The sequence below is a fragment of the Strongylocentrotus purpuratus genome, unplaced genomic scaffold, assembly GCF_000002235.5.
Source record: "Strongylocentrotus purpuratus isolate Spur 01 unplaced genomic scaffold, Spur_5.0 spur5_scaffold_3, whole genome shotgun sequence".
In the NCBI taxonomy this organism is placed as follows: domain Eukaryota; kingdom Metazoa; phylum Echinodermata; class Echinoidea; order Camarodonta; family Strongylocentrotidae; genus Strongylocentrotus; species Strongylocentrotus purpuratus.
Genome location: NW_022145609.1, coordinates 25,997,955 through 26,023,602, shown reverse-complemented (window position 1 = coordinate 26,023,602; position 25,648 = coordinate 25,997,955). Strand labels below are relative to the sequence as shown.

The 25,648-nt window shown below is 38.2% G+C and overlaps 1 protein-coding gene across 1 annotated transcript; it reads right to left on the bottom strand.

Annotated features, from left to right (window-relative positions):
* Positions 1 to 3,163: 3,163 nt before the first annotated feature.
* On the bottom strand, positions 3,164 to 25,598 carry LOC105444891 (cilia- and flagella-associated protein 57-like). Its single transcript, XM_030996007.1, has 19 exons — positions 25,475 to 25,598; positions 24,400 to 24,907; positions 21,376 to 21,632; positions 20,479 to 20,653; positions 19,265 to 19,417; positions 18,486 to 18,625; positions 17,731 to 17,896; positions 16,415 to 16,528; positions 15,406 to 15,618; positions 14,446 to 14,619; positions 13,139 to 13,303; positions 12,420 to 12,669; positions 11,138 to 11,328; positions 9,743 to 9,916; positions 9,002 to 9,160; positions 8,227 to 8,487; positions 7,160 to 7,291; positions 6,117 to 6,260; positions 3,164 to 5,028 (listed from the first exon to the last, which is right to left on the bottom strand). Exons 2-19 carry the CDS (start codon positions 24,868 to 24,870, stop codon positions 4,708 to 4,710), a joined length of 3,660 nt encoding a protein of 1,219 aa, XP_030851867.1. The 5' UTR covers positions 24,871 to 24,907; positions 25,475 to 25,598; the 3' UTR covers positions 3,164 to 4,707.
* Positions 25,599 to 25,648: the final 50 nt, after the last annotated feature.

The window sequence follows — 25,648 nt, the reverse complement described above, 5'->3', positions numbered from 1 at the left end:
CTCAGTCAGTAGAGCGTCCGCCTCACAACCGGGAGGTCGTGGGTTCGAACCCCGGCTGCGTCATTACCTAAAGACGTTAAAAGATGGGAGTTGTTGCTACCTTGTTTGGCGTTCAACAATAAGGGTTAGAGCAACGTCGATCTGGCGCTGCTCAGTGGCTGCCGGGCTCACGATCAATTGGGCAAAAAGAATTTCCGTTTCGGTTTAATAAAATTTGGAGTGGACTATTAGGCTATTATTATTATTATTATTATTATTACTATCAATAAGTGACAAATTTGTCATAAATTCCCTACTATTTCATTGTACAGTTTTGTAGTTATATTTTGCTCTATTATACGTTATGCTACATGGATAGACATGGATACATTATATTTTGGTGCCTCATTCATTAATAACCTGAACTTAATTGAACATACTCAAGATTTGTTAGAATTTATATACAAATATGAGTCCAGATAATATTGCATGTTGAGAGCAAGAAAGTCAATAACTCTGTCTCAAAATAATTAGGGTTAGGCCTACTGTCCTTATTCACAGATGATGCATCATCAATCTGATGTTTTAAAGGTAAAGATCAGTTCTGGTAATGCGATTGCATTGTGAAAGAAACATTGTGGAATTGATCAGAAAAGGGTTGATCATCTAACATATAAGTATTGGTGTGTACTGCAAGGTTCTGGAATCATCAAAATGATAACAAATTTGGCCCAGTCTTGGTAAAGTTACAAGCACTGTACACAAAAAGATGTATATGGGACTACGCGGCACGTGGGTTATATTTATCAGGTCCAAATAGATATAAGAATTTACCAAATATATCAATTAGTAGGCGGTTTCTCAGCAAAATTTGTATGATCATGTCTTAGTCAAAACATATTCTTTCACATGGTTGGTAATAAGAGCTTCCATTTCATTTTTTGAGAGGGGGCGTTTTCCAAAACTGGTCTTTACCTTTAATAGAAGCCGAAATCCAAACCCTAACATACAAGGCCACACAGCAATTCTATTTCCCTCCCATACCTCAACCCTATGGAGGCTTTCCTATCTTGATTCCTTGGTGACTCAGTGCATCCACTCAGCGCATCCTCTTCCACTAACTTCTACTCCATTAATTTTGCACGTGACATTCAAGACCCATTTGACTTCGAGTAATGCAATGTTAACCCTGCATTCAGCTAGACTACTGGAATTCATCATTTACATGCAGCTATACAATAAGAGATTACTTGTTTCATAGTCTTAAACATTGTATAAAGAAACAATGAAAAGCATAAAGCACGTTTGAGCATCAAAACTTGATAAAGAGTCACAGTCCGGTTGTGGTCTGAACATCCTATCATATGAAAATTGTATAACTGGACATGGCTTATTGTGAGTGTATGGTACTCTGATGATCGGTCAGCTGTTAGGTAAAATGACCTCTTTAAAATTAGTTTCTTTCAACCAAATTTCTGCAATTAATGTTGTTTTTCTAATCTCTACGCTCCTTTTGCTATATGATGATTCTTTATACAATGTTTCCTTACGCAAGGTTTCCGATAGTCTGAACAAGCTATATAAGAGCGTAGGCTGGCTGGAATTCCATCCAGTCAACGGCTTGCCTAGACCTTGATGGGGGATTCATCGAAGTATCACCATGTAGTCTACCACATTCCTTCTAAACCCCACCCCCCTCTCGATGCCTAGACGTATGTGTCGTATCAAGAGGGGTTTTCCTCAAAAAGGGGGCTTGCCTGGACCTTGATGGGCCTGGGGTTCATCACAGTATTACCTATAGTCTACCACATTCCATCCTTCCCTAGCTACCCCCTCATCTCCTTGTCCACATGTAGAGTGCAGTCAGGATCCTCATGGGGGGGGGGGGTGGGGTAAGATGCATGGATGGTTGTAGGGGGGTAGGGATATGACTGTCAGAGATAAAATACTGAAATCCTTAATGGAGAAAAGGCAAGATTATGATTAAATTTCAGGGGCTTCTAAAAATTTAACCTTTTTAAGGAGCTACCAATCTACAGTATGAGATTTAATCATAATACACTGATAGAAGGGGGAGGTTGGGAAGGGGGCACTGTACCCTAGACCCCTTCTAGCTTGTCTCCAGCCTCAAACTTTGATTGATTCATAACTTGCGACAGGAAGTGCGGTTATATGACTCAAAACAAAAGAATGTTCCTCTTTCTCTTCACGTGCCATACTTCCTCCCATATTAATGTATGATGACATCAGCACAGATCACTTCAACACTTGCTAAATCAGCATAGGCTCAACAAGGAATATGCTGTGGAAAGCCTTATGCCTCATTTTGGCTCAAAAAGTGAGCCAACAGATAGGAAAATTTCATCATTATTAGTGGGAGATAGTAATCTAAATATAATCAAGGTTCAAGAGGATGCATGTGTCATTACTTCAGAGATTCATTGTCTCGTGTAAATCTTGAAATTTTCATATACAGCTTTGCATGTGAACATTACCATCATAAATAAATGGGTCTGTTCTCATGCACATTCAGTTTTCAATAATCAAGCTTGCACTCTATCCTACAAAAGAAATTTTGCAAGAGATATAAATAATTGAGCAGTTTGTGCAAATCTTGAGATATGAGCAGTATCGCATTGAAACTTGCACACATTTTCCTATCAAAATACAAGATAGAAAGTACATACCACAGAAAATAATTGAATGAAAAAGATCTATGAACATTTCATTCAGGAATAATCTAACTTGATGACAAGCAGACATGTACGAGAACATTTTGGAATGTTAAGTGCTTGGTTTCACATGGTCTCATGTTATGGTCTCGATCGCTGACAGTACATATCTTGCTTGCTCTCTCTCTCTCTCTCCCACACCTCATGGTGAGTAAAACAGACTTGCCATCTAAACAGATAGGAAGCTATCAATTAACAACTTTGTTGTGCATGACTCACAAGTTCATAATTTGGAGAGATCCATTGTTTAGCTAGCTTGAAGCCTACAACATCGTAAAAAAGTTCAATACAAAACACACAACAGAGTTTGCAAAGTGCAGTGCCTAGCTTTCATTGCTGTGCTCACTGTTGTTTTAAAATATTCAGTTTCTTTTGAGTATATGTATTTAGATTATATGAAAGATAGAGTCACATGACCTGTTCCCACAAATGCTTGTATATTTGGTTTTTAGCCTACTTACATTGCAGGTTGCAGGTCAAATGACTTTCTTTCCAAAACTGATGTTCTCTCAATTTTGCAAAGCATCTTCTTTTGATTTCTTTATTTTGTTGTAATTCAAAAAGGTTCAATAGGTGTTCTCCTTAATATCTCTAGTTACAAGCATGTGTCTCCTTTGTGAGGAAATGTTGAAAGTTTCATTAATAACATCAAGTGTGAGTAAGAGAGATAGAGACAGGAATCAGTTCATGTCTTTATACACAGTACATCATAAACTTTATATAAAGTTTTTGGGTAAGGTGGAAAGTTGCATCACACTGTAAAGGCAGTTTGAAAGACAGGTAATATCTTGTGTGAATACGCACTGGAATATCTGTTTGGAAGCCAATTTTTCAAAAAGTTTCATAATTCGTTAGTCGAAGCATCAAAGCAGCAAGGCATTTATTTGATGGAACAGATCACTAGCTCAAGTCAATCTTGTTGGACCCAGCTCTGCCTGTGAAGTAATACCACCCACATACCACGAGGATCAATTTACATGCCCATGAAAACTGAATGACTTTGGCTGCCTGCAACCTATGCTGGCCATGGTAAAGGGCATGGGTGCACATGGTTTAAAGATGCTCCTTCTTACGACTGAGGTTACAAACCGTGCACCGTCTTATCCATATAATCATTGCTTGAGTAAATGCCAATGCCTATGAACTAGGTTCATCAGTCAGTTAAACCAGTTAATAAAGGGACCAATTTTTTTTTTTAAATCTAGGTCCATCTTCTTCCTTGAAACTGTAATTTAGACAAAGCTTTTAAACCCACTGTCTGGTTTAAATGTCAATAGAAAATGGGCAAAGAATTTAAACATTTGTCAAGAATAGGAACCCTGAAAAGAGTTTGAGAATAAAATGTCACAGAAGCAAAAGAATTAAATGCTGATAATGTTCATTCTTCTTTTGCAAGGTTCAGTCCAATGACTCATTTCATGAGACACAACCCTTGGAAAAGAATCAAAGTTTATAAAGCTGGCAAAGACAATGTATCATTGTTTTCTTGTACACCTGTCTTTAATTCTTCCTTGACAATGACTTAAGTTATCTTGAATTTGCAAGAGAGACATCAAGGTGCAAATGTGCACTAATGTGTGAACGTTAACATGAGCTGTCATCTTTAATAACAATGCATTCAGGCACAGTCGGTTGCATTCTGTTTCAAGGTGTGCAGATTCCATACAAGAATATGGAGTAAACTTGGAAGGCTTACTGATGTAAAACAAGGAATGATATGAAAAATACGTTGAATCTGTGACAAGGTGATATTCAAAATGGTATACAAATTTGAAAGAACATCGCAACTTTCCAGAGATTGGGAGCTTCAGTTATCAACCCAAAGGATGATTCTTTGTGTTCTAGAATATAGGTGAGGTGATTCATGAGCCTGGCATCAATATAAATCCTTTTTTTTGGAGGGGAAAAGACTATACCGTCTAACACCTCCAAGTGATTCTGAAGAATCTACAATAAAGTCTAGAATATACTCTACATTACAGACGGTATACATGAACTATTGTGCGAGTACAGGAGGGAGCCTCGCACCCGAAGGCGGTCTCTGCGTTGCAAACTGCTCTGCGTCTGTAAGTGCGGTCCTCAGCTTACGGATCTCCTCTCGCTGCATCTCGATGATCTTGACGTTCTCGTCGTTGCGACCCTCCCTCGAGGCTAGGCCTGAGACGATCGATCCGTTGGGTATGGAGGTCAGATCTTGGGCGGGGGTCTTGTTTTTCTTGTTGATCCCGAGGGCGGCCTCCAGATCGTGGACCTGGGTGCGGGCAATCTTGAGCTCTCTCCTCAGGTCATTGATCTCCTTGATCAGTGAAACATTTTCCTGATGGGGAAAGAAAATAAACTTTATATTAATTGCATCAAATTATCATTCTACAATCCTTCTCATTAAAGACCAATATAAATCACTTTGAAACAGATTCTGTAGAAAATGTAATGGTCACTTTGGTAAGGACTGCATCATGAAGCAATTAACGTCAGACTAAATTTTGTGCTGCGTATTCCAGGTTTGTAACATATATACACACACAAACATGTACATGTATATTCATGTTGTAATCAACTTCTTTAGATCTTAAACGTATTTAATATCCTACAGAATTAGCTTTTATTAATTACTATTAGGCAAACTTATAGTTTTGTGTACAAAGTATACTGAAACTTTGTCTCGGTATCTTTAATAACTCGTCCATTTATTCATGACAAATGAATGACCTTAATTAGAGAAAATCCAAAGTAAGGATAATCAACTAGTAATCCACTATACACATCTTTAAAAAAGTTCCAATAAAAGCTTATCGCAACTGAATACAACACATATAATTTTTGATTTAAACAATTTTTCCCCCTCCAATATATAGGGTGGATGGCTCTTCCAAACAAGAGTCTTTTTCAAAAAGGATCAAAAGCACTATCACGGAACTCCTGATATTAAGGGGAAATATCTTCTTCCTGAGCTGAAACAAAAAGCATATCCAGACAGACTTACAGAACTACAACTTCCTACTTTGGCTTACAGAAGACAGAGAGCAGACCAGATACAGATATTCAAAATCCTGAGAGGCTTTGACAGAGTGAATCCTTCAAAATTCTTCCATCTAGCCACTGGCTCAACAACAAGAGGCCATGATTTCAAGATTGTCAAACAACGTTTCAACACAAGACTTAGGCAGTATAGTTTCTCAATAAGGAGTGTAAATAATTGGAATGCCCTGCCTAAGGAAGTAGTCAATGCTGCCACCTTTAACCAATTCAAGTCATCCCTAGAATGGTATTGGAGAAACAATCCAATTAAGTTTGAACCATACTTGAGATGGGATGCAACAGTAAAAAGGGACAAATAAGCTAAGCTTTCGCAGTCTCTACACCCAAGTATACCCAAGTAAGTAGAAGACTGGTGGCGTATCTTACCTGCATGATTCTGACATTATCTGCTCTATGTATCTCTGTATCCTTGGTGAGTTTCTTACGTAGGGAGGCTACGCTCTGCTCCAGATGTTTCCTCTGTCTGCTATACTCCCTCTGGATGTCTGCATCAACGCTGGCCGACTCCATCTGAAACAAGGATTTGGATAATAATAATAACAATAATATTTAGCTTTTATATAATATATAATATATGTCTCTAAGCGCTTTACAAATATACTATTACCCCGGTCATTGGATTCAGTGCTTTCCCGCACACAATGTGTGCACAATCTCCACTCCCTGGGGAGCATTCCAGCCAGATGTTACTTGACGCTCAAAAACTGTTTGACCAACAAATGCGGATTAATGCTGAATCAAACTTAAACGGGGTGTAGCATGGCAAATACTGGTTAACGCCATCTACGACTTCTTTTGGACAACGTCAAATAAACGAATGGACTTGATCAACAGTCAGAGTGCACTAGCGTTCTCGAAACAGACTGAAGTTTGCCTTATGCTTCGGTTTCGAGTATGTTGCATGCACATGAATACTGCGGTCAAGTCATCCGTAGTCCTATTATATCTGATTGGCCCCCAAGTCAGGCCACGGGAAAGACACGTAGTCTCGTCATGCTACACTCCCTTTAAGACAGTATGGACAGGGATTTCAGAACCTCCAAACCAAGCATAATCCAGGATTGAAAATGGGACTCTTCACACAGAAGCAGAAATCTTAACACACGGATTTAAATTCATACTGTTTTATATACAGGATAGGGTGCTTACAGAAACTCCATGTGAAAGTAATCAATGGATGAAAATGGATCCAATGAATTTAACATGCTTTTAAAAGTCTAGAATTTTAGCTACAAGGAAAATTTAGTGTCTAGTCCAGCCCATTTTATTACTATTTTAGAGCCCAAAATAAAACTGACTTTATACATGGCATGAACTACATACAAAATTAACATAGTGTAGCTTTGAACATTCACTCAAGACACAAATTTGTCAGGTAAGTGGCATACCCAAAGTATTCTTCTACTCACTGTATCATCCTGTACATGCTTCTGGTAGAGTGCCTTGATGCTTTCCTTGAGCTTCTTGGGCTCCTGCACAAAGCCTACACAGTTGTGAAGATCCGTCTTGAATCGCCTGCTGATGGCATCCATGTCTCGCACCTATAGACAGAAAGAAAGATTGAGTTTTTAAGCACTTCTTATGAAACACTTGTGCAAGACAAATTGTTTATGTCATTAGATCTGATCTCCAGTTGTTTCATTGTCAAGTTTGAAGAAAGTTTTCAAATAGTCTTGAGCCATATTTACTATAAAGTAGGGGTAAATAATGATGAGCTCTTCTTATCCCTTTGCAAAAGGGCTTTCTGAATCCAATTATTGATATCATTATAATCATTACCCCTATAATCGTCATCACCACGACATCCATCATTATCATAATCATCATCATCACCATCATCATTATCATCACCATCATCATCACCATAATCATCATTATCATCATCATAATCTTAATCACCATCAACAACATCATCATCATCATCATCATCATCATCATCATCACCACCACCACCACGACCATCATCATCATCATCATCATCACCATCAACATCATCACCATCAACATCATCACCATCATCACCATAATCATCATCACCATCATCATCATCATCACCATCAACATCATCATCATCATCATCATCATCATCATCATCAAGACGATCATCATAATCATCACCATATCCTAATCATCATCAGAATCATCATCAGAATCATCATCGCAATCATCATCATCATCATTATCATAATCATCACCACCATAATCATCACCATCATCAACACCGTCATCATTATCTTCATCATTATCATCATGATCATCAACATCATAATCATCATCATCATCACCACCATCACCATCATCATCATCATCATCATCATCATCACCATCGTTATCATCACCATCACCATCGCCATCATCATCATCATCATCATCATCATCATCATCATCATCATCATCATCATCATCATCATCATCATCATCATCATCACCATAATCAACACCATCACATTATCCTCCTCCTCCTCCTACTTCTCACCTTCTGTCTCTCCATCAGCATCTCCTTCTCAGTGGCCTTGAGCTTCTGCCTGAGCTCGGTGATGTTGAGCTCCAGCTGGGTGTTCTGCTTGTGGAAGCGCTCCAGCTCGCTCTCCATCTCCTGGATCTGCTCCTTCATGTCCTTGATGTCGTTCTCCCTGGGCTCTATCTGCTTCTTCAGCTCCTTGATCTTGTAGTCCAGGACAAACTTGAACTTCTCCAGCTCCTGGTTCTTCTTCTTCAGGTCATAGATGCGCTTCTCCTGTAGAGGGTAGGGGTGGATGGGTGGGAGATAAGGGAAAAAGAGCCAGTGGTTTGAAAAGTGACATTTGCTGCTGTCATCAACACACATCTACAGTATCAATATGAACCTTGAAAAATAGATCACTGTATTCTTAACTTCAAAACATATTGCAGAACCAGCTAATTTAATATGGATCCTCCATTAATTGTAATCATTAATGGATATCTTAGAGCAAGGTTACCTTAGGAGGCCTCTACAATTGACTGTGATATATCTACCTAATTGAAATAAAAGGGCCGGACAGCAGATTGTGACTGAATTATGCCACGTACTAGAGGTATTTGTCACCGAGACTCATGTTACACAACAAAAGTCACTAAACATCATTGGTATAACTTTTTTCTTCTTATTAATTGTTGAAATTACAAACTTATCTAACAAACCTGATAAAATTGAATTCCAATTTTAACATATTTATGACATGAAAACCTACAGAATCTACAGCACCATGCAATAACTCACTAGGACGTACCTTATCTTGAATGGTCTCATCTCTCTCTTGGATCTCCTTCTTGAGCCCATAGATATCCTTCTCCAGTGACTTGATGACACCTTGAAGCTTGGTCTGCTCATTCTGCAGCTTCTTGATCTCATCCTTGTGATCCTCTATCTCCTTCTGCTGACTGGTGAACTATACAACAAACAATTTTAATGTTTACACTCATCTACATACAGTGTAGGGTCATTGGTTTTTGCTCAAGACAGGGTCAGCTACCAGTCTAACCATTACAACGGATATGTTTAACCCAAAGGAGTACAACTGAAAGGAGCTTCTTCTCTGAATACTTTAAGATATATATGGGTGTATCAACAGAACCACAGTAGCCATGGAGATACTTCAAAAGTCCATCAGAATATTGTCATGTGTAGCTAGCTGCTACACAAAAGTACAATGTTATTGTCTTAATAATCTGACTTTATTTTCCCCTGAGCGATGCAAAATATCACTCACAATTAAGGTATTAAAAAGAGTAGAATCAAAAGAGTTCACAGATCTTTGAATGATATCCAATAAGAAACCATATCCTTCCATGAAACAGACAATGTATAGATACATTTTGCTTCAGCTGAAGTGGGATATACAACGGAACAGCTTTGGAGTACACAAGTATTCTCCAAAAAATTACCATAACTTTTACTACTATACTACTATGACTACTACTAGTTTTAAATTCCATTCCTATTGCTGTGGCTGCATGAATCCTATTTTTACCTTTTTCCTCATGATGCCTGTCTCTCCCTTGAGTCTCATGTTAGCTTCCTTCTCATCTCTCAGTCTTCTTTCATACTTGTTCTTGATGTCTAAGATCTCCCTATCAGCATCCTCTTCAATCTGTTTCTTGGTCTCTTCGTACTCACGCTGCTGCTGACGGGATTCCTCTGTGGCCTGAATTAAGACATTTACAACAAATCTAAGTCATACTGAAGGCACATATTATAACAATGTACCAATCCCATACAAAAAAGTACCATGGTAACCATGGATTTTTTTCCACATTACCATCCACCATGGTAACCATGGTTATCATGGTACCAAAACAATGAAATATATTGTTTAATGTCCCAATGTATTTCATTGTTTTGGTACCATAATAACCATGGTTACCATGGTGGATGGTAATTTGGACAAAAAAAACCATGGTACATGTCCTTTTTTGTAAGGGATATCGGTACAATCATATTCTATTTTACACCACGAAGACATCAGACAACAACAGGCCAAACAAAACTAAAATAACCTTTGTCATGCGCAGTTAATTACCATTCATTTACACGTACAAAAAAAAAATGCAAAAAAAAACAGTTTACCACTTCAAATCTGAATGAGCCATAAATATACCATAACTTGAAGAATATGCATAGTGCAAGAGAGTAATATATACTTTGATTAAAATTTAGACATCATTTTAAAAATGCTAAGTGCAAGACAAAAAAGTTCTTGCTGACAGAGAGTCACTCATTTGGGATAAGTGAATTTAGTTTGATGAGATTAATTTAAAATAGAAATGTATCTCTCACTATATATTTACAAGCAAATAAAGCATATTCGAAGAGAGGAGAATGGAACAAATTTTCATTATATTTCAATAGTGCAAAGTCCAAGACAATAACTAAGGGAAATAGTTGCATAAAACATTATGACATGAATATGTGATAATTCATTTGAATTAGATTACACTGCTACCAAATATGAGCATATATGCAAGCGAAGGTCAAAAACATATTCCAAGAAAGGGAGGTTATGTAGGAAATTGAATTGATTGCAGGGGTGATAGTGAGCACTAAAAAAAAAGAAGGTTTTTTCCCTCAACCACGCCCACCTTGAGTAAAAAAAGAAGAAGAGGATTCGGGGAAAAAATGGCATCTAGCAACATTCCCCCCCCCCCCCCCCCTTTTGAGTAAAAAAATTGGGGAAAAATAGGGTAATATAGAGAAAATAAGGGGAAAATTTGGAAAAATTGGGATAAAATCGAGAAGAAGAAAAAAAAAATCAGAAAAAAAATGGAAAAAAAAATGAAAAACAAAATCGGGAAACCGATTTAAATCGGGTAATAATCAGGCCTGATTGATTGTCAAAGGCATCCAAGCCACTCAATCGTCCACCTACCTGATCCAGGAGTGTTGTTTTCTCCTGGAGCTTGGTCTCGTAGTACTCGGTGAGCTCCTCCAGGGCTTGCTCCTTGGATTCTTCCATCTCGGCCAGCTGTCTCTCGTAATCCTCCTGCATCTTCTGACTCTTAGACTGCAGCTCCTGGTACTTCTCATACTCTATCATCAGCTTCTGGTTGTTGGCAGATTCTACGCATCAAAGGAATATGAATATGTTAAAGGTAAAGATAAGTTTTGGAAACGCCCCCCTCTCAAAAAAGGAAATGGAAGCTCAATATATTCAATCATGTGAAAGAATTTGTTTTGACTAATACATGATGATACAAATATTACTGGGAAACCACCTACTACTTGATAGGCGGTGTGTATTTGGTCAATTATTATATCTATTTGGACCTGATAGATATCGCGCACGTGTCGCGCATATGTAATCACAACCATATCAACAACTGAAGATAATCTATATCTTGGATTCAAACTGATGATTAAGTTAGATATGGCAGGAGGTAATTTGAACAATATATCTCTTCAAGAATGTCTGCTAAAAAATAGCCAAACCTTTCATAAGTTAAAAGATACAACTCAATCCTCCTTGGAAAAACACAAATATAAAATGTTGTTACTAGAGAGTGTGAAAGTCGTCATCTTGGTAAAAAATGGGCTGGTTATAAATGTGATAAAAGGTTGCCATCTTTAAATATATCATTATGTTCCAGATAGAGATCTGTAGTTCGAATGCTATGAAAATCTCAAATACGAGATGTGAACGCTGACAATTTGCAACTGGATTGATTTGAAGGAAAAATTAATTCCTCAATAAGATGTTCTCTCAAATCTCAATTTGACCAGAGAATTCAACAATTTATTCAAATTGTATTTAATGACGGTGGCATCATCAGAAGCTTGCGTCTGGAAAACATCCCTGGGTGCATGGTACACTTTTTTCAAATGATTTTTATTTCTCATGCAAAACATAATACAATAAATAATTATATTACAAAAATATGCAAGGAAACGACAAATATAATAGAAAGAGAAGGGGAAAAGAGGAACTAACTAGAAGCAGAGCTTGTTGAAGTGTTAGTTCCTCAGATGCTGTTTTACAATATAACATGAAAAAATATGCTTAGAAAGTCAATAAATAGAAAAAATATGTAGCTAAGAAATTATAGATTGGGGGGGGGGGGGGGAGGGGGAACAAATAAGAGTGAGGGAAAAATGGAGGGAAATAGCAAAAGGCAAAAAGAAAGATATAAAAAAGGGAAAATGAAAAAACTTACCAAGATCCTGAAGCTCCTTGGCATGCTTCTCCATCGTCTCTGCCAGCTCCTCGTCGTGCTTGGCCTCCTCCTTGTCCTTCTCCGTCTTGAGGACCTGGTTCTTGGTCTTGAGAGACTCCATCTCTTGGATGAACTTCTCGGTCAGCTCCTTGATCTTCTCGTTGTAGTTCATGTCCTTCAGCCTCAGCTGGTATTCGTTCTCCATCTTGAGCTCCTCCACTCGTTGCTTCAGCTCACCCATCTCTTGGTTCTGATGAAGGAAAGGTGGGATAAATCAAAGAGGATGGTGGAATAATTGGTAGGTACCCTCTAAATGAAATATATGTTAAAAGATGGGGAAAGTTAAAGGCTAATTTTCAAGGGAATAGGATCAGATCCACAAAGGAAGGAATGTAAGAGAAGGGAGGGATAGAAAGAAAGACACAGAGACAGACAGAGAAAGATAGATAAGCAGAAGAAGAGACAAAGAGAGAGAGAGAGAGGAGAGATATATATAGAGAGAGGGGAGATATAGAATGAGAAAGATAGAGATATGAAGAAAATTAGAAAATAAGAAAGGGAAAGATAGAGAGGGAGAAAGAAGAAAGAGAGAGAGAGAGAGAGAGGGAGAGAGAAGGTGGAAGAGGGGGTAGGAGAGAGTTAGAGAGAGACACACACACATACACACTAAAAGGAAGAAAGATAAAGAGACATAGAAAGACCAAAGAGGTTCACTATACCTTATCTTCTAGGTCGGTCTTGGTGATGAGGATTTCCTCTGCGTAGCCAACCTCCTTGTCTGTTCTCTTGAGACCACGTCCTTCTTTATCATTGATCTTCCAGATCATAAGGACTGCATCCTCTGAGATGGTGATGAGGTACTGGTCATCATACGTGATCCTCATCTATACAAAAAGAACAAAATTATACAATTCATCAACGGGAATGAACTATAATTATAAAATGATGACGTAGATCCTAATCAATGATTGGTCGAAAGCTTACACGTGACCATGCATTTATTTAGCCTAACGCGAAATTTGGAGAACTACCGGTCATTATCCTATGGTAATGACCGGTCATTGGCGATCATGTTTTGCAATCGCAACCATTGAGATGTATCGTTTTACTTTTACTCTTTTGCCGTAGAATTTAAAACCCATTACTTATCTTAGTTAGATATAGATGTAGACCTAGAATTAGTAATGTACAGACTTTGAGATGAGGGTGATTTATCAAATAACAAAGATCCACGTGATAATTTTATAAAACAAATAATACACAGCATTTTGTTTGGGCATTAGTAAAATTACCCACACTCTGTACCTTTGAAACAGTTCAAACACCTTTGGCTATCGCCTCGGGCGTGTTAGACTGTTCCAAAGGTACCTTGCATGTGGGTAATTCTTACTAATGCCCTCACTGCAGTGCATTATTTGTATACTAACAGCAACTCTCTCTTCACCAACAATTTTTATATTTTGTAAGCACATATTTGTTTTCTTCCAAACATATATAGATGACTTGCCAATAAAAATATTTTGTTGATTTCTCAGGAGCAGTTTGTGAAAATCATGATTGGGAAAGGATTTCCAGCTGCCAATTACCAATTTACATATCTGTGCTTATAAAGTAAAATGTGCATGTTTTCACCTTATAACAGCTGAATATTTCCATTGATACATTATACATGAACTACATTGAGGGACAAGCTATACATAAAGTTGCTTGTCTTGTTCCTGTAAGCATTCTATAGAAACAGTTTTGGATTCTAACATTAGTCAGAAAGCCCTCTTTCTTAGTCAGAGACTTTCTGGCTTTAAAGCCTGTCTGTACTAGTTTGGCCAGGAGGGATTAGACCTCCCTGCAAGGTCACTGACAGCTACGTGGTTATCTCATCAAATCAGCTCTCAATTAATATTAGAAAAAGGGGATCATGGGGGACCAACAGGCACCGCTTAGGCATCGTTTACTATATAGAGGGAGCAAGTAGCTACAAGTAGTGCAGCTCCGCTTCAAATCGTTGCTTGCTTGAAGCGGGTCTTACCTTTGTGATGCCTCCTCCATGTCCCATATGCTCTTGCCATTCACCTGGTACAGTGAGAGGGAACTTCATGGAGCGCAGGGTCCCGTTACCGGTACCAGCGAACAACATCCGCCCACTATGTGACATGACAACTTGAGAGAGAGTGGTCTCGTTAGAATCCACTTCACGAAGGATCTGTGGAAAGATCAAACATCAAAACGTTAAAAGATAGTCTACTATCTCAACAATCAACTTGAAAAAGTATATATTTTTTAATTGTTGTGTTTAAAGTAGTATTTGGAAACAATTTAATTTTCAAACATGACAAATAGTCTACACTACACAGTATTTTTTAGAAGAAAAAAAAAAAATCAAAATTCCAGAATGAAGTGATCATACTACAGTCAAAAGAAGTAATACATTCAAGAATCTCCACATTCCTTCTTCACAATATCAGGACCCTGTTTCATAAAACTTGATATCAATAACAAGTTACAAGCTACTGTTATAAGCTACTGAAATCAAGGCATCTGATTGGCTGAGAGCAAATTTGTCATAGAAATATAGCACTTGTTATAGATTAAAAGTTTTATGAAATGGGCACCTGATATGTATTAACCTCTTACTCTCTTTGCACATATGATGGAAATTTAAAGAATTGCCTGTGGTATAAACTTGCATAGGTAGCACAAAAGGATGGGCAAAACAGCAGAATCTGAAGATTGTTTTAAAAAAGGAAATTTTAACTCTCAACCAATACAATGAAAAAAGTGAAAAGGCACAACAAGCCTCTATGAAGAAGGAACTAGTGCTGTAGTCAAATGTTCAACCGTCCAGTATGGCACTATCCGTTTTCAATTGGACAGTTTTGTTTTCCCATTTAAAAAAAAAAAAAAATTTTAAACAATTTTTTTAATTAATTTAATTTATTTTTTATTTTTTAGAAGGAACTATTTGTTTGGTGTAAGAATTGAAACTCACCTGTGAATCTGATATTTCCTTGAGGGTCCTGTCGGAGCCCACGGCAAAGGTGACCTTTCCATCGGGGCTGGAGGTCACACAGGTGTAGCTACAGGACTTGAGGACACTCTCACCCTCTCGCTTGCCCGAGAAGGCATTCCATTCATACACAGCACCGTCCATACCACAAGAGATGATCTTGCTGTCATCAGAGCTCCATATAACGGACCTCACCTAAAGAAAGTTCAAAGAGATTTAGGAGAGTAAAGCTACGGTCACAAAGGTTGGTACGAACGATGCATTCGAATGAATCTCCCTGTTTTTCCATGGCCTTCCCAAATTTCCATGGTCTTAAAATCGTTTGTACGGCGTTCGGCGCAGTTCGTAATGGCATTTGTGACGGAGGCTTTAGTTTCAATTTCATCTAGTCATCTGTTTTTTTTGTTCAGTTTTTATTTTCAGTATGACGGTACAGTACAATCTTATCATAACAAATACCTTTTTACCAAGTGAATTCAATTGTTGTATCTGGGCAGCAAAATTAATAGAATACCAACAAAAACTTGGGGAAAGCAAAATAACATTATTGTAATAATAACAACAACAATACCAATCATCATTAGCATAGATATTCCAACAGTGTACATATCAACTACGCTAGGTGCTCAAAACGATCAAATATTACCCCAGCTCTGCTAGGCTACCAATTTCAGTGCTCACGGCATTAAAGAATTCCTTTCTACCCGTATCCATTTCAAACCTAGGTGGAGAGTGGCGAATGTAGATTCAAGTCTTGCCAAAGGACATTATAGTGCCTATAGGCTGGACTTGAACCCTGTACCTTGTGATCTACAGTCTGTAGACCTCCAATAGACCACAGCACCTCTACAAGAGTTTGTTATTATTACGATGTTCTCTATAATTGTGCACTATTGTTATACTTGCTAGTATCTGTTTTCAACCAGCACTGTGATGCCACTTTTGCAAATCACTTTTTATAAAATAAAAAAATGAGATTTCTTTTCCTTACCTTTCCATTGTGGCCTTTGAGATTGGAAACATTCTCAAATGTTGTTGATGAGTAGATCTGGATGACATTGCCATGCACAGCGGCAAATAGATGACCACCATTGCTGAAGGAGCACTGGAAATTTGAAAGAAAACAAAATACAGAATGTTTTCACTTATGATTCATAATAATCAAACATATATCAATAAAAGAGTTAACAAGTTGTTGTAGAGTCTGTGTGCATAACTGAAGATTTTATAATCATTTAAATTTGTGTTCAATTGATGACGATGATTCACGGCATTTGTATGACGCCATATATCTGTTTTAAAAAAAAATTCAAAGGCGCGAGCTCCTCCAATAAAGTAAGCATTTAAATGTCTGAAGGAAGATGTGAGTTTTGAGTGAAGCTTTGAAGTGGTCTAGGTTGTCAATTTCGTGAATAGATGATGGGAGGGAATTCCACAGGCAAGGAGCAATAGAGGAAAATGCCCGGTCTCCATATCCCTTGAGATGAGTAATGGGCATCTGGAGAGTAAGGCCAGATGAGCCAAGTCCAGGGCGAAGATGACGCCGCTCGATTAAGGATGACACCTTCCTTTGAATACTGTATTGGATATCTGTTATATAACCAAGGCTCTGATTGAGAACTTGTGATAGCTAGTTTACATTTCACTGCATCAAATTAGAGATGTTTAAGATGTTTTGCAGTATCTGATATCTTAAAGAATTACTCTATGACACTTGACCTCGTGCGCAACCTTTAATAATGCCACTGCTGATATTTCTGTTTACTTTTTCCCCTGATACATCATGAGAAATCAACTTAACACTGGTGTTGCTAGAAAGCGCTGCGGATTATGAATCCTCCATATAGAGAAGGTTGCTGAAAGTATACAAGTTAAAGGTAAAGACCAGTTTTGGAAACGCCCCCCTCTCAAAAAAATGAAATGGAAGCTCTTATTACCAATCATGTGAAAGACTATGTTTTGACTAATACGTGATGATACAAATTTTGCCGGGAAACCACCTACTAATCGATATATTTGGTAGATTATAATATCTATCCGGACCGGATAGATATATCGCGCACGTGTGGTGTAGTCCCGTATACATCTTTCTGTGTACAGTGCTTGTAGCTTTACCAAGACTGGGCCAAATTTCTTATCATTTTGATGATTCCAGAACCATGCAGTACACACCAATACTTATATGCTAGATGATCAACCTTTTCTGATCGATTCCACCATGCTTCTTTCACAATGCAATGGCATGACCAGAACTGGTCTTTACCTTTAGCGCCCCTTCTGGCTCTTAAGGAGATGATATAAACCTACCTCTCTGCATCCTCTGATGGGGAATTCCTTGAACTTCTTGATGTCGTCGATGAGTAGATTCATCAGACGAAGCTTGTCACTGAAACCCACCAGGATGTAGAGACCAGATGGATGAAGAGCGATGCTGTATGCCTCCTCCTGAAACTCTTTATATAGCTCCAGTGAACTAAAGGGGGAAATGAATAATCATTTTTAAAATGCCTGCCTGTACAGAAACTCCAAGAAGAGGTAGAGACTTGATCACTGAAGAAATTACATAATGCATGTCTAGCTGACCTCATTTTTTCTGCAATCATATCAACAAATTCAGTTTCTAGACTGCAATAAACAAATCAATGTTTGACTTCCTATTACGAGTCTATAATCGCACCCTGTGGAATTTAGCAATTACGTGTTAAAGCAAAGAATTGCTATCTCATATTTAGAATTCATAAATTCTATGAACGCTACAAGTTGCTATCAAGCTAAAGCCACAGTACTGATATAAAGAGTGTCTGGCCATTAGATAAAAGACAAAGTAAAAGTGGTGGAGCAATATTTTGTTTCTAAAAGCTTATCTGTACTAGTTTGTAGGAGGGATTAGACCGCCCTGCGTGGTCAATTACAGGTGGTTCTCATCAACTCAGCTCTCAATCAACATAAGAAAAAGAGGATCATGGGGGACCAATGGTCTCCAATTAGGCATTGTTTTCTATATAGAGGGAGCAAGTAGCTACAAGTAGGACAGTGTGGCTTTAAATATTAAGATGACCTACCATGTTTCATAGTTCCAAACACGCACAGATCTGTCTGTGGAGCAAGTTGCTACGAGAGGCTTTCTGATACACACATCAAGGCCGGTGATTATATCAAAATGGAACGGCTGGGATAGAACTTCAAATGTCGCTTGGTCTCCCTGCACAAGAACGAGAAGAAAACAGAACATTTTGAACAATCTTGAAATATATCTTGCTCGAAACCAAGCAGAATGTATCAAAGCGTATGGAATCATACTGGCCGGAATGCTCCCCAGGGAGTGGAGAATGTGCTTTCATTATGTGCGGGTATAAGCCTGAATCTGATGACCGGGGTTATAATATATCTGTAAAGCGCTTATAAACATTGTTGTATCGATGTATTGGGCGCTTTATAAAAGTGGAATATCATTATTAATCACATGAATACCCGAGTCATAACCCAACTCCAAACTGACTGATTTCTGGCCGCTGGAAGTAATGCACTTTTTTTTGGTTTAGAATTGGTCTGGTGTCGACCTCTTTGGTGTAACTGATGTATAAATTGGTAACCTCTTTTAGTTCTGATTGACAATTGTCTTTTTTTAAACATAAACTTTAATAAATCAATTTAAATGCACCGAGGGTGTATTTTTTAAAAAAACAATGGAATGTAGTTGGTCTAGATAACTTTTATGAAAATAATTGATCCAGGAGTATTTGGGATATATACTGTAGTTGGTCTCCGTATACAACCAACGAGTCATATCTTTTGGATAATGACAAATTACCTTGGACCAAGCTTGCTCAAATATATTTACCTTGCCAATCTCTGCACTGGACAACGTGATGGCATAGAGCTGATTTGTAAGTGTGCTAGCGATTAAGGTTTCCTCGGATGGGCTGATAGTCAGAGTTCTTATCTCATGACTCTCCGCCCTGCTGTCATCTGCTCCTAGAGCATTGTTGACAATCTGAAAGAAAGGGAGAAAGATGATGATAATGTTATCCCAGGCTATTACCATCTGCCTTTCTATAAAAATAGACAAACTCATTAGTATAATTGGGAAGATTTAAAGAGAAGGATTGCTGATTTAATTATAATACACCTTGTATTCTTGATTCTCATAACATCTTCCCTTTTACCAAGACTATGTTCCTATCAACGTTCTGTTATATAAAATGTAATTTTCATAATAATATCTATAATGTTCTCTCGGTAACTGTGTTAACTTATAATTGGCGTTCCCAACTCAAGCTATGCTTTCCAGGTTTTCGCCTCCTTCCGTATCTGAATTATTTACTGTTGAAAAAATGGTTACATATATCATTTATATATACATTGTGTTTCATATTGTACTGTTGAGAAGGAAATAAATGTTTATACATACAAAATACAAAATAAGCATTCTGATAGCCGAAACTTTAAGATTAAGAGAACTTTTTCTACATAAATAATGATGGACTACAAAAATGATCTCACAAAGTTTAGTGTAAAATCCCCATCAATCTTAACTCTGTAACTAGAATTCATACATTGCACATATCTGTAATGGCAGTTCACAAATTGCTCTTGTATTAAAGGGATCCAGTAATTTTGTCTCAGATTCTGAAACAAAATCCTTGATTTAGTTCATGGTGCGATCATAATTATAAACCTTTAGGTCTGTCAGGAACCCCATGACCTTTACAAGCCGATCACCTGTTTGATTATCAAGATATTTATGATTGGAATTACAAATTTTGAAAACCGTTTGCCAAACGGTTTTCATAACAATACAGGTTATTGGGAGAAAAGAGTATGGTAAAACGGGTCACTCAAAGATTTTTACATTTTTGAGGCACTTCTTGATCAGTTTGAAGCGCAATTTTTTTTAGGGCTTCAATATTACACCATGTCACAGACAATGATAATACGTAGGCCGTGCATCTCAGATTTAACATTGTTAAACGATGCCTTTAAAGGAAAATTTATCAAGCAATTGATTCTATACAGCAGATTCCAGTTGAACAAAAATATATGTTTATTAATTACCCGTATCTCTCTGGATTTCTTGTACGAATCCTTGTCCTCTGTTTTCTCATAGACGACTACAACCCCATGACCAGCTGAGCACGCGAATCCTTTGGAGGATGAGACGATAGCAGTGATCCGAGGCGTGCCAGCAGCTCCGGTCCCCTCATTCTCAGTAATGGTGCCCATTGCAGACCTATGATATTCAAATTCAAAAATTCAAATTCAAATTTATGAAAGAATTGAGTTTCCAGTTCATCAATGATCCCAGAACTCTGCCAGGAAACAATAGGAATAGATCTTTTAACAATAGAAATATATGATTGTAATCCTACTTCCATTTAAAACTCAAGTAGTGTACAACATACATCATATATCGGACAGAAGTATTTTTTGTGAATTGGACGGACCTCAAGCAAAAATAAAATTTGATACCCCCCACCCCACCTTTCCTACTTTCTAATTGTCTTGCACAATATGGAATCAGTTCCGTTTCTGGAAGAAAAAAAAATCTCTTTAAAGGGATCTGGTTACTTTGTCTCAGATTCTGAAACAAAATCCTGGATTTAGCTCATGCTGCAATGATAATTATAAACCTTTAGGTCAGTCAGGAACCCCATGACTATACAAGCCGATCGCCTGTCTGATTATCAAGATATTTATGATTGGAAATCAAACCAAATTTTGCGTTTGCCGAACGGTTTTCAAAACACTACAGTCTATTGGGGAAAACGAGTATGGTAAAACCGGTCACTCAAAGATTTTTACTTTTTTGGGGGCACTTCTTGATCATTTTGAAGCACGATTTTTTAGGGCTTCAACATTACACCATATCACAGACACTGATAACATGTAGGGCCGTGTATCTCAGATTTAATATTGTTAAACGATGCCTTGAAGATAATATCGGTTACTTACTTATCGGCATCTTGCTTGGAGCTAACTTGGACCGTCATCTCATTCCTAAGCTCTCCAGCTTCAAACAGCAGGAGCTTGCCCATGTCTGTGCCTACGATCACCCTCTCGTCTGAGACCCATGCTTGGGAGAGGTAGTTCTGAGGTTCAAGCTTCTGGAAAGCAAACTGTTTGAGGTTCCCCTCACTGTACCGGTAGAGCTTGAAGATGCCATTACCAACAACGCAGATCTGGGTGTTATCTTGGGGGTTGAATGACACCTAGATAAGGAAAAAAAAATAAATAAATTTCAGCAAGATATATCAGTACCAATGACCCAAAGCCTGGCAAATATTAACATATATTTAACAGGCTATCTTGAATAAAGAGTATGTATCAATAAATTTACAGGGTGCTACAAGAATTTTTTTCACCACTTGCCCTGTCGGGCAAGTGGGTTTTCAATTTACTTGCCCAAACAATATTTCCACTTGCCCAAAACTTTAAAGCGAAAAAGGACTCGAGGTTAAAGCATTTATTATCTCGTAATGATAAGTTAGTGTTTTAGATAGCAAATTAATGCACATACATGTACTAGGCCTGAGTCAATCCGTTTAACCGATGGTTATCCGACCGCATTCATCAAAACCGTTTGGCATTTCTTGCTCCGTTTAACCGTTATTTTTATACATTTTGGAATGTGCTAATAGCCGGTGATAAAGATAATCAAAGAAACCGCAGTGTAATGTTACACCCTGGCCGCTGCGCGCCAGCTTTCTGGCAGCAGTAATCTCCATGAATGAATTTGTAAACAATAAAACAACCAGCCCCCATATCTCTTTTCTCACCCTCTTTATTCCCTTCTCTCTGCAATGTGTTTATCGCTCATGTACCTTTTCTTATTACTGCACTCTCTCATGTCCCTGCATGCCTGGTCCATGCATGCTCTCTCAGTCACACACACATGTACACACAAACCTCCGGCGCCCAAATACACTGTACATACACACAGATAGAGAGCGCATGCTTATCACATGCACACATGTGGGCGTGGCTTCTTGACCTCCCACTGAACTGGGTACAGTGAAAGCACGCGCGGTCACCAACCTGTAATTTATGCTGGTATCAAACTCCACCCACATAGCTAGAGAACCTTCCTGATTGGTCACTAACTTGGATCAGCTCATTGCAGGGTGTGTCTTGGGTGTGTGTGATACACATTTCCACATAATTTCATATGGCAATGATACATGCAGGGAGCTCTCTCCCTGACCATGTGCAAACATTGCATTGCAAAGGCATATATAAACACGTCACAGATCAAGCTGTCTTCACAGAGTAACTTTGCAAGTTTGCAAGGTTAATCATGATATCAGATTCAGAGGAATAATAAGACATGTTTTATGTTAACTGTACTGAATAATAACCTAATATGTCAAAGAAAATGGTCAACAAAGGATGGTTGAAGGTTTAAAAAACGCATTTTATTGATTCTCCATAAATAATCAGATTCACATGAATCTCGGCAAGGTAGAATGGTTCAAGCAGGTTTAAGTTTTTAATATTCAGTCATGTAAAAAAGCATAATGACCCTGTTGTAAAAAATATGATACAAACATGTCATTAATGGTAGCCACATGTACCATGGTGCAACATCACATGTGTGTCTGTGCAAGCCGCTGTCATTTGGAAACGTAGGCTAATTTTCAGCTGTTAATAATTTGGGTCAACTCTTCCATCAAGAAACGTCATGTAAATATTAATGGGTAATCAACTATTTTAAATAAAGTACGGACATTTTTATTTCATCATTCACTGCTATAAATATCATGCCAAAATTTGTAAATTCTTACTAAATAATAATATTGAAGATATTTTACGATAAATCTCGGATAAGTATGCGAAAACTAGACTAAACAACGTCGCTAAAACCATGAAAACAAAACAACAACGGCTTATATTCTGGGGGTCTCGATACTATTATCAAAATGACTCGCTCGGTCGGATCTTGAGACCGCAGTAATAAATTGAAAACGAGACAAAAACATTCATCTGATTTATATGAGCAGCGAGTTTTAAATAATATGTTCACAATCATTAACAGTCATTATGAATAAATATCAAACATTTGACTTTTTGTACTTACTAGAAAATCCCTGTTGTTTGTTCCATTCCGATTCGCACGTGTTCATTTCCCTAGAATAATGACGTCATATTTGGCGTGATTCAACCAATCGGCAATCAGAGAATAGCAAAGGCCTGTCGGTGCGGCCTGCAGAGCTAGAGAGAGAGAGCGCGAATAAGCTCGCAGCTGGTACGATCGCGCTAGCTGTCTCTAGCTAGCTCACGGCCGGCCGTGCGTGGAGGCGGAGCGGCATTCATGGCTTGAAGTGACTGTTGCATGCGCGCTGAGCTAGCTGAGCTGGCTAGCTGTCTGTGAAGTTTTTTCGAAATCGGAACGATCGCTTTTTTGCTTCTGGATTTTGACGACGGGTAAGAAGTTGACGGGTGAATGGTAGAGTTCTTGGACACTAGGAAATTACTGTAAAAGTATCACTTGCCCGAATCGGGCAAGTGATAATTTGATTTACTTGCCCGACGGCTCAATTTGGTTGCCCCGGGACGTCGGGCAAGCGGGTTTGTCGCGCCCTGATTTACAACACAAGAATGAAATTGATCAATGGTCATTCAACAAATTTATTTTGTAACCAAGATTTTTAGTACCAGCCCTGTTTTTATAACAGCTGATTATCCAAGCAAATATCTTTTTTCATGATAACTTTAGGTTCTACAATTCCATCGTTGCATCATTTTTTGCATGATAAAGAGTGTTCAAAAGAGGGGAAAAAAACATCTTCATTATTAGAGAGACCAAGTAAAATATTCAAATGATTGCATCAAAATCCAAAACAACAAAGTACATCTGCTTTATCTGTATACAATGTGAGTAATAAATAAAAACCTATAGCACTGTACACAACATTAACTGTTCATCGCAAAGTTCAATTGATGTCGTGAACCATTAAAAATGATTCTCATTTTGTTTACCTGGTAGATGTCATTATTAGCCGGATTTGTAGTCTTTGTCACAGCCATCACTTTGGACTTTTCCCAGGTCCAATAGACCAAGGTCCACTCTGGCCTGCCTCCCTGGGCAATCAGATACTTGGAGTCTGGAGAGAAGGCCATGCTGACTACCTCGTTGGACTGGATGTCAGTGGAGCTCAGGGCCTTTCTTTTCCTCAGGGAGTGGAGATCATAGATAGTAATAAGTGCCTTGTCTGACCCTCTTTCTGCAACCGCGATATACCTTCTGTTGGGGCTGACGCACGTGGCAGAGAATCCAGAGCTCTTGTCCGATCCTGGTATGAATCGCTGGGTCTTTTGGTCGATGTTGTAGAGAATGATGTTGCTACCACAAGGGTAGACCACTGTCTGTTCGTCAACATAGCTGATGTTGCCAGAGACGTCCCCCTTCATGCCAAATACATGGCGGGGCTGTGAGAGTGCTATCGACATGTTTGTACCTTTCTTTCTTTCTCCTTATGTTGTGTTTCTGTAAATAGTAAAATGATATTACATGTCACAGCAACTACTTCTTATGTCAAATGAAACCACATTCACTTGTTTCATTGTAAGCCTGCATTATTCATGAAAATGTATGCTTCATGATCATTAGGAAAGTTGCCACATTTTTAGCAAGTCTGTTCACTCTTTTTTTCATCACTGATTAAACAGATTATGAATTTGACTTTTAGTTTGAGAAGCAACTTTTCAGCATATTTCTTTCCAGCTATTATCTATGCAATAGAATAGGAAAGAGAGACACATTATGCATGTTCGCGCAATGCACATCATGACATAGACATAGGATTTTAGCACACAAAATCGAGTGCGCGATCAGACACCCTATCATTATCAACAAACACAAAAGATGTCATATGGGACTGAGCATCAAAAGAACTCGCTCGAACACGTCACATTTCACACGCAATTGTGTCATACAACACATCATACTCAAAGAACGCATTATTCTTACTGATAGAAAAAGTAATACTTTCTCAAATGTCAGTATTTTATTATTCAATTTCAACTAACATAATGTAGAAATTCTTCTGCTTACCGTGTATGTAGGAAGTGCTCCAAAGCCAAAGCAAAGCGCGTATTGATGTATTGTTGCTATGCACCTGTCTCTCAGTTGCTATGTGTGGCTGAAAACGGGCCGTACGTACGTCGCGTGTCGGGAAGATCTCCGATCGGCGTTCTCGGTGTTCACAGACCGTTCAAAATGCAGATG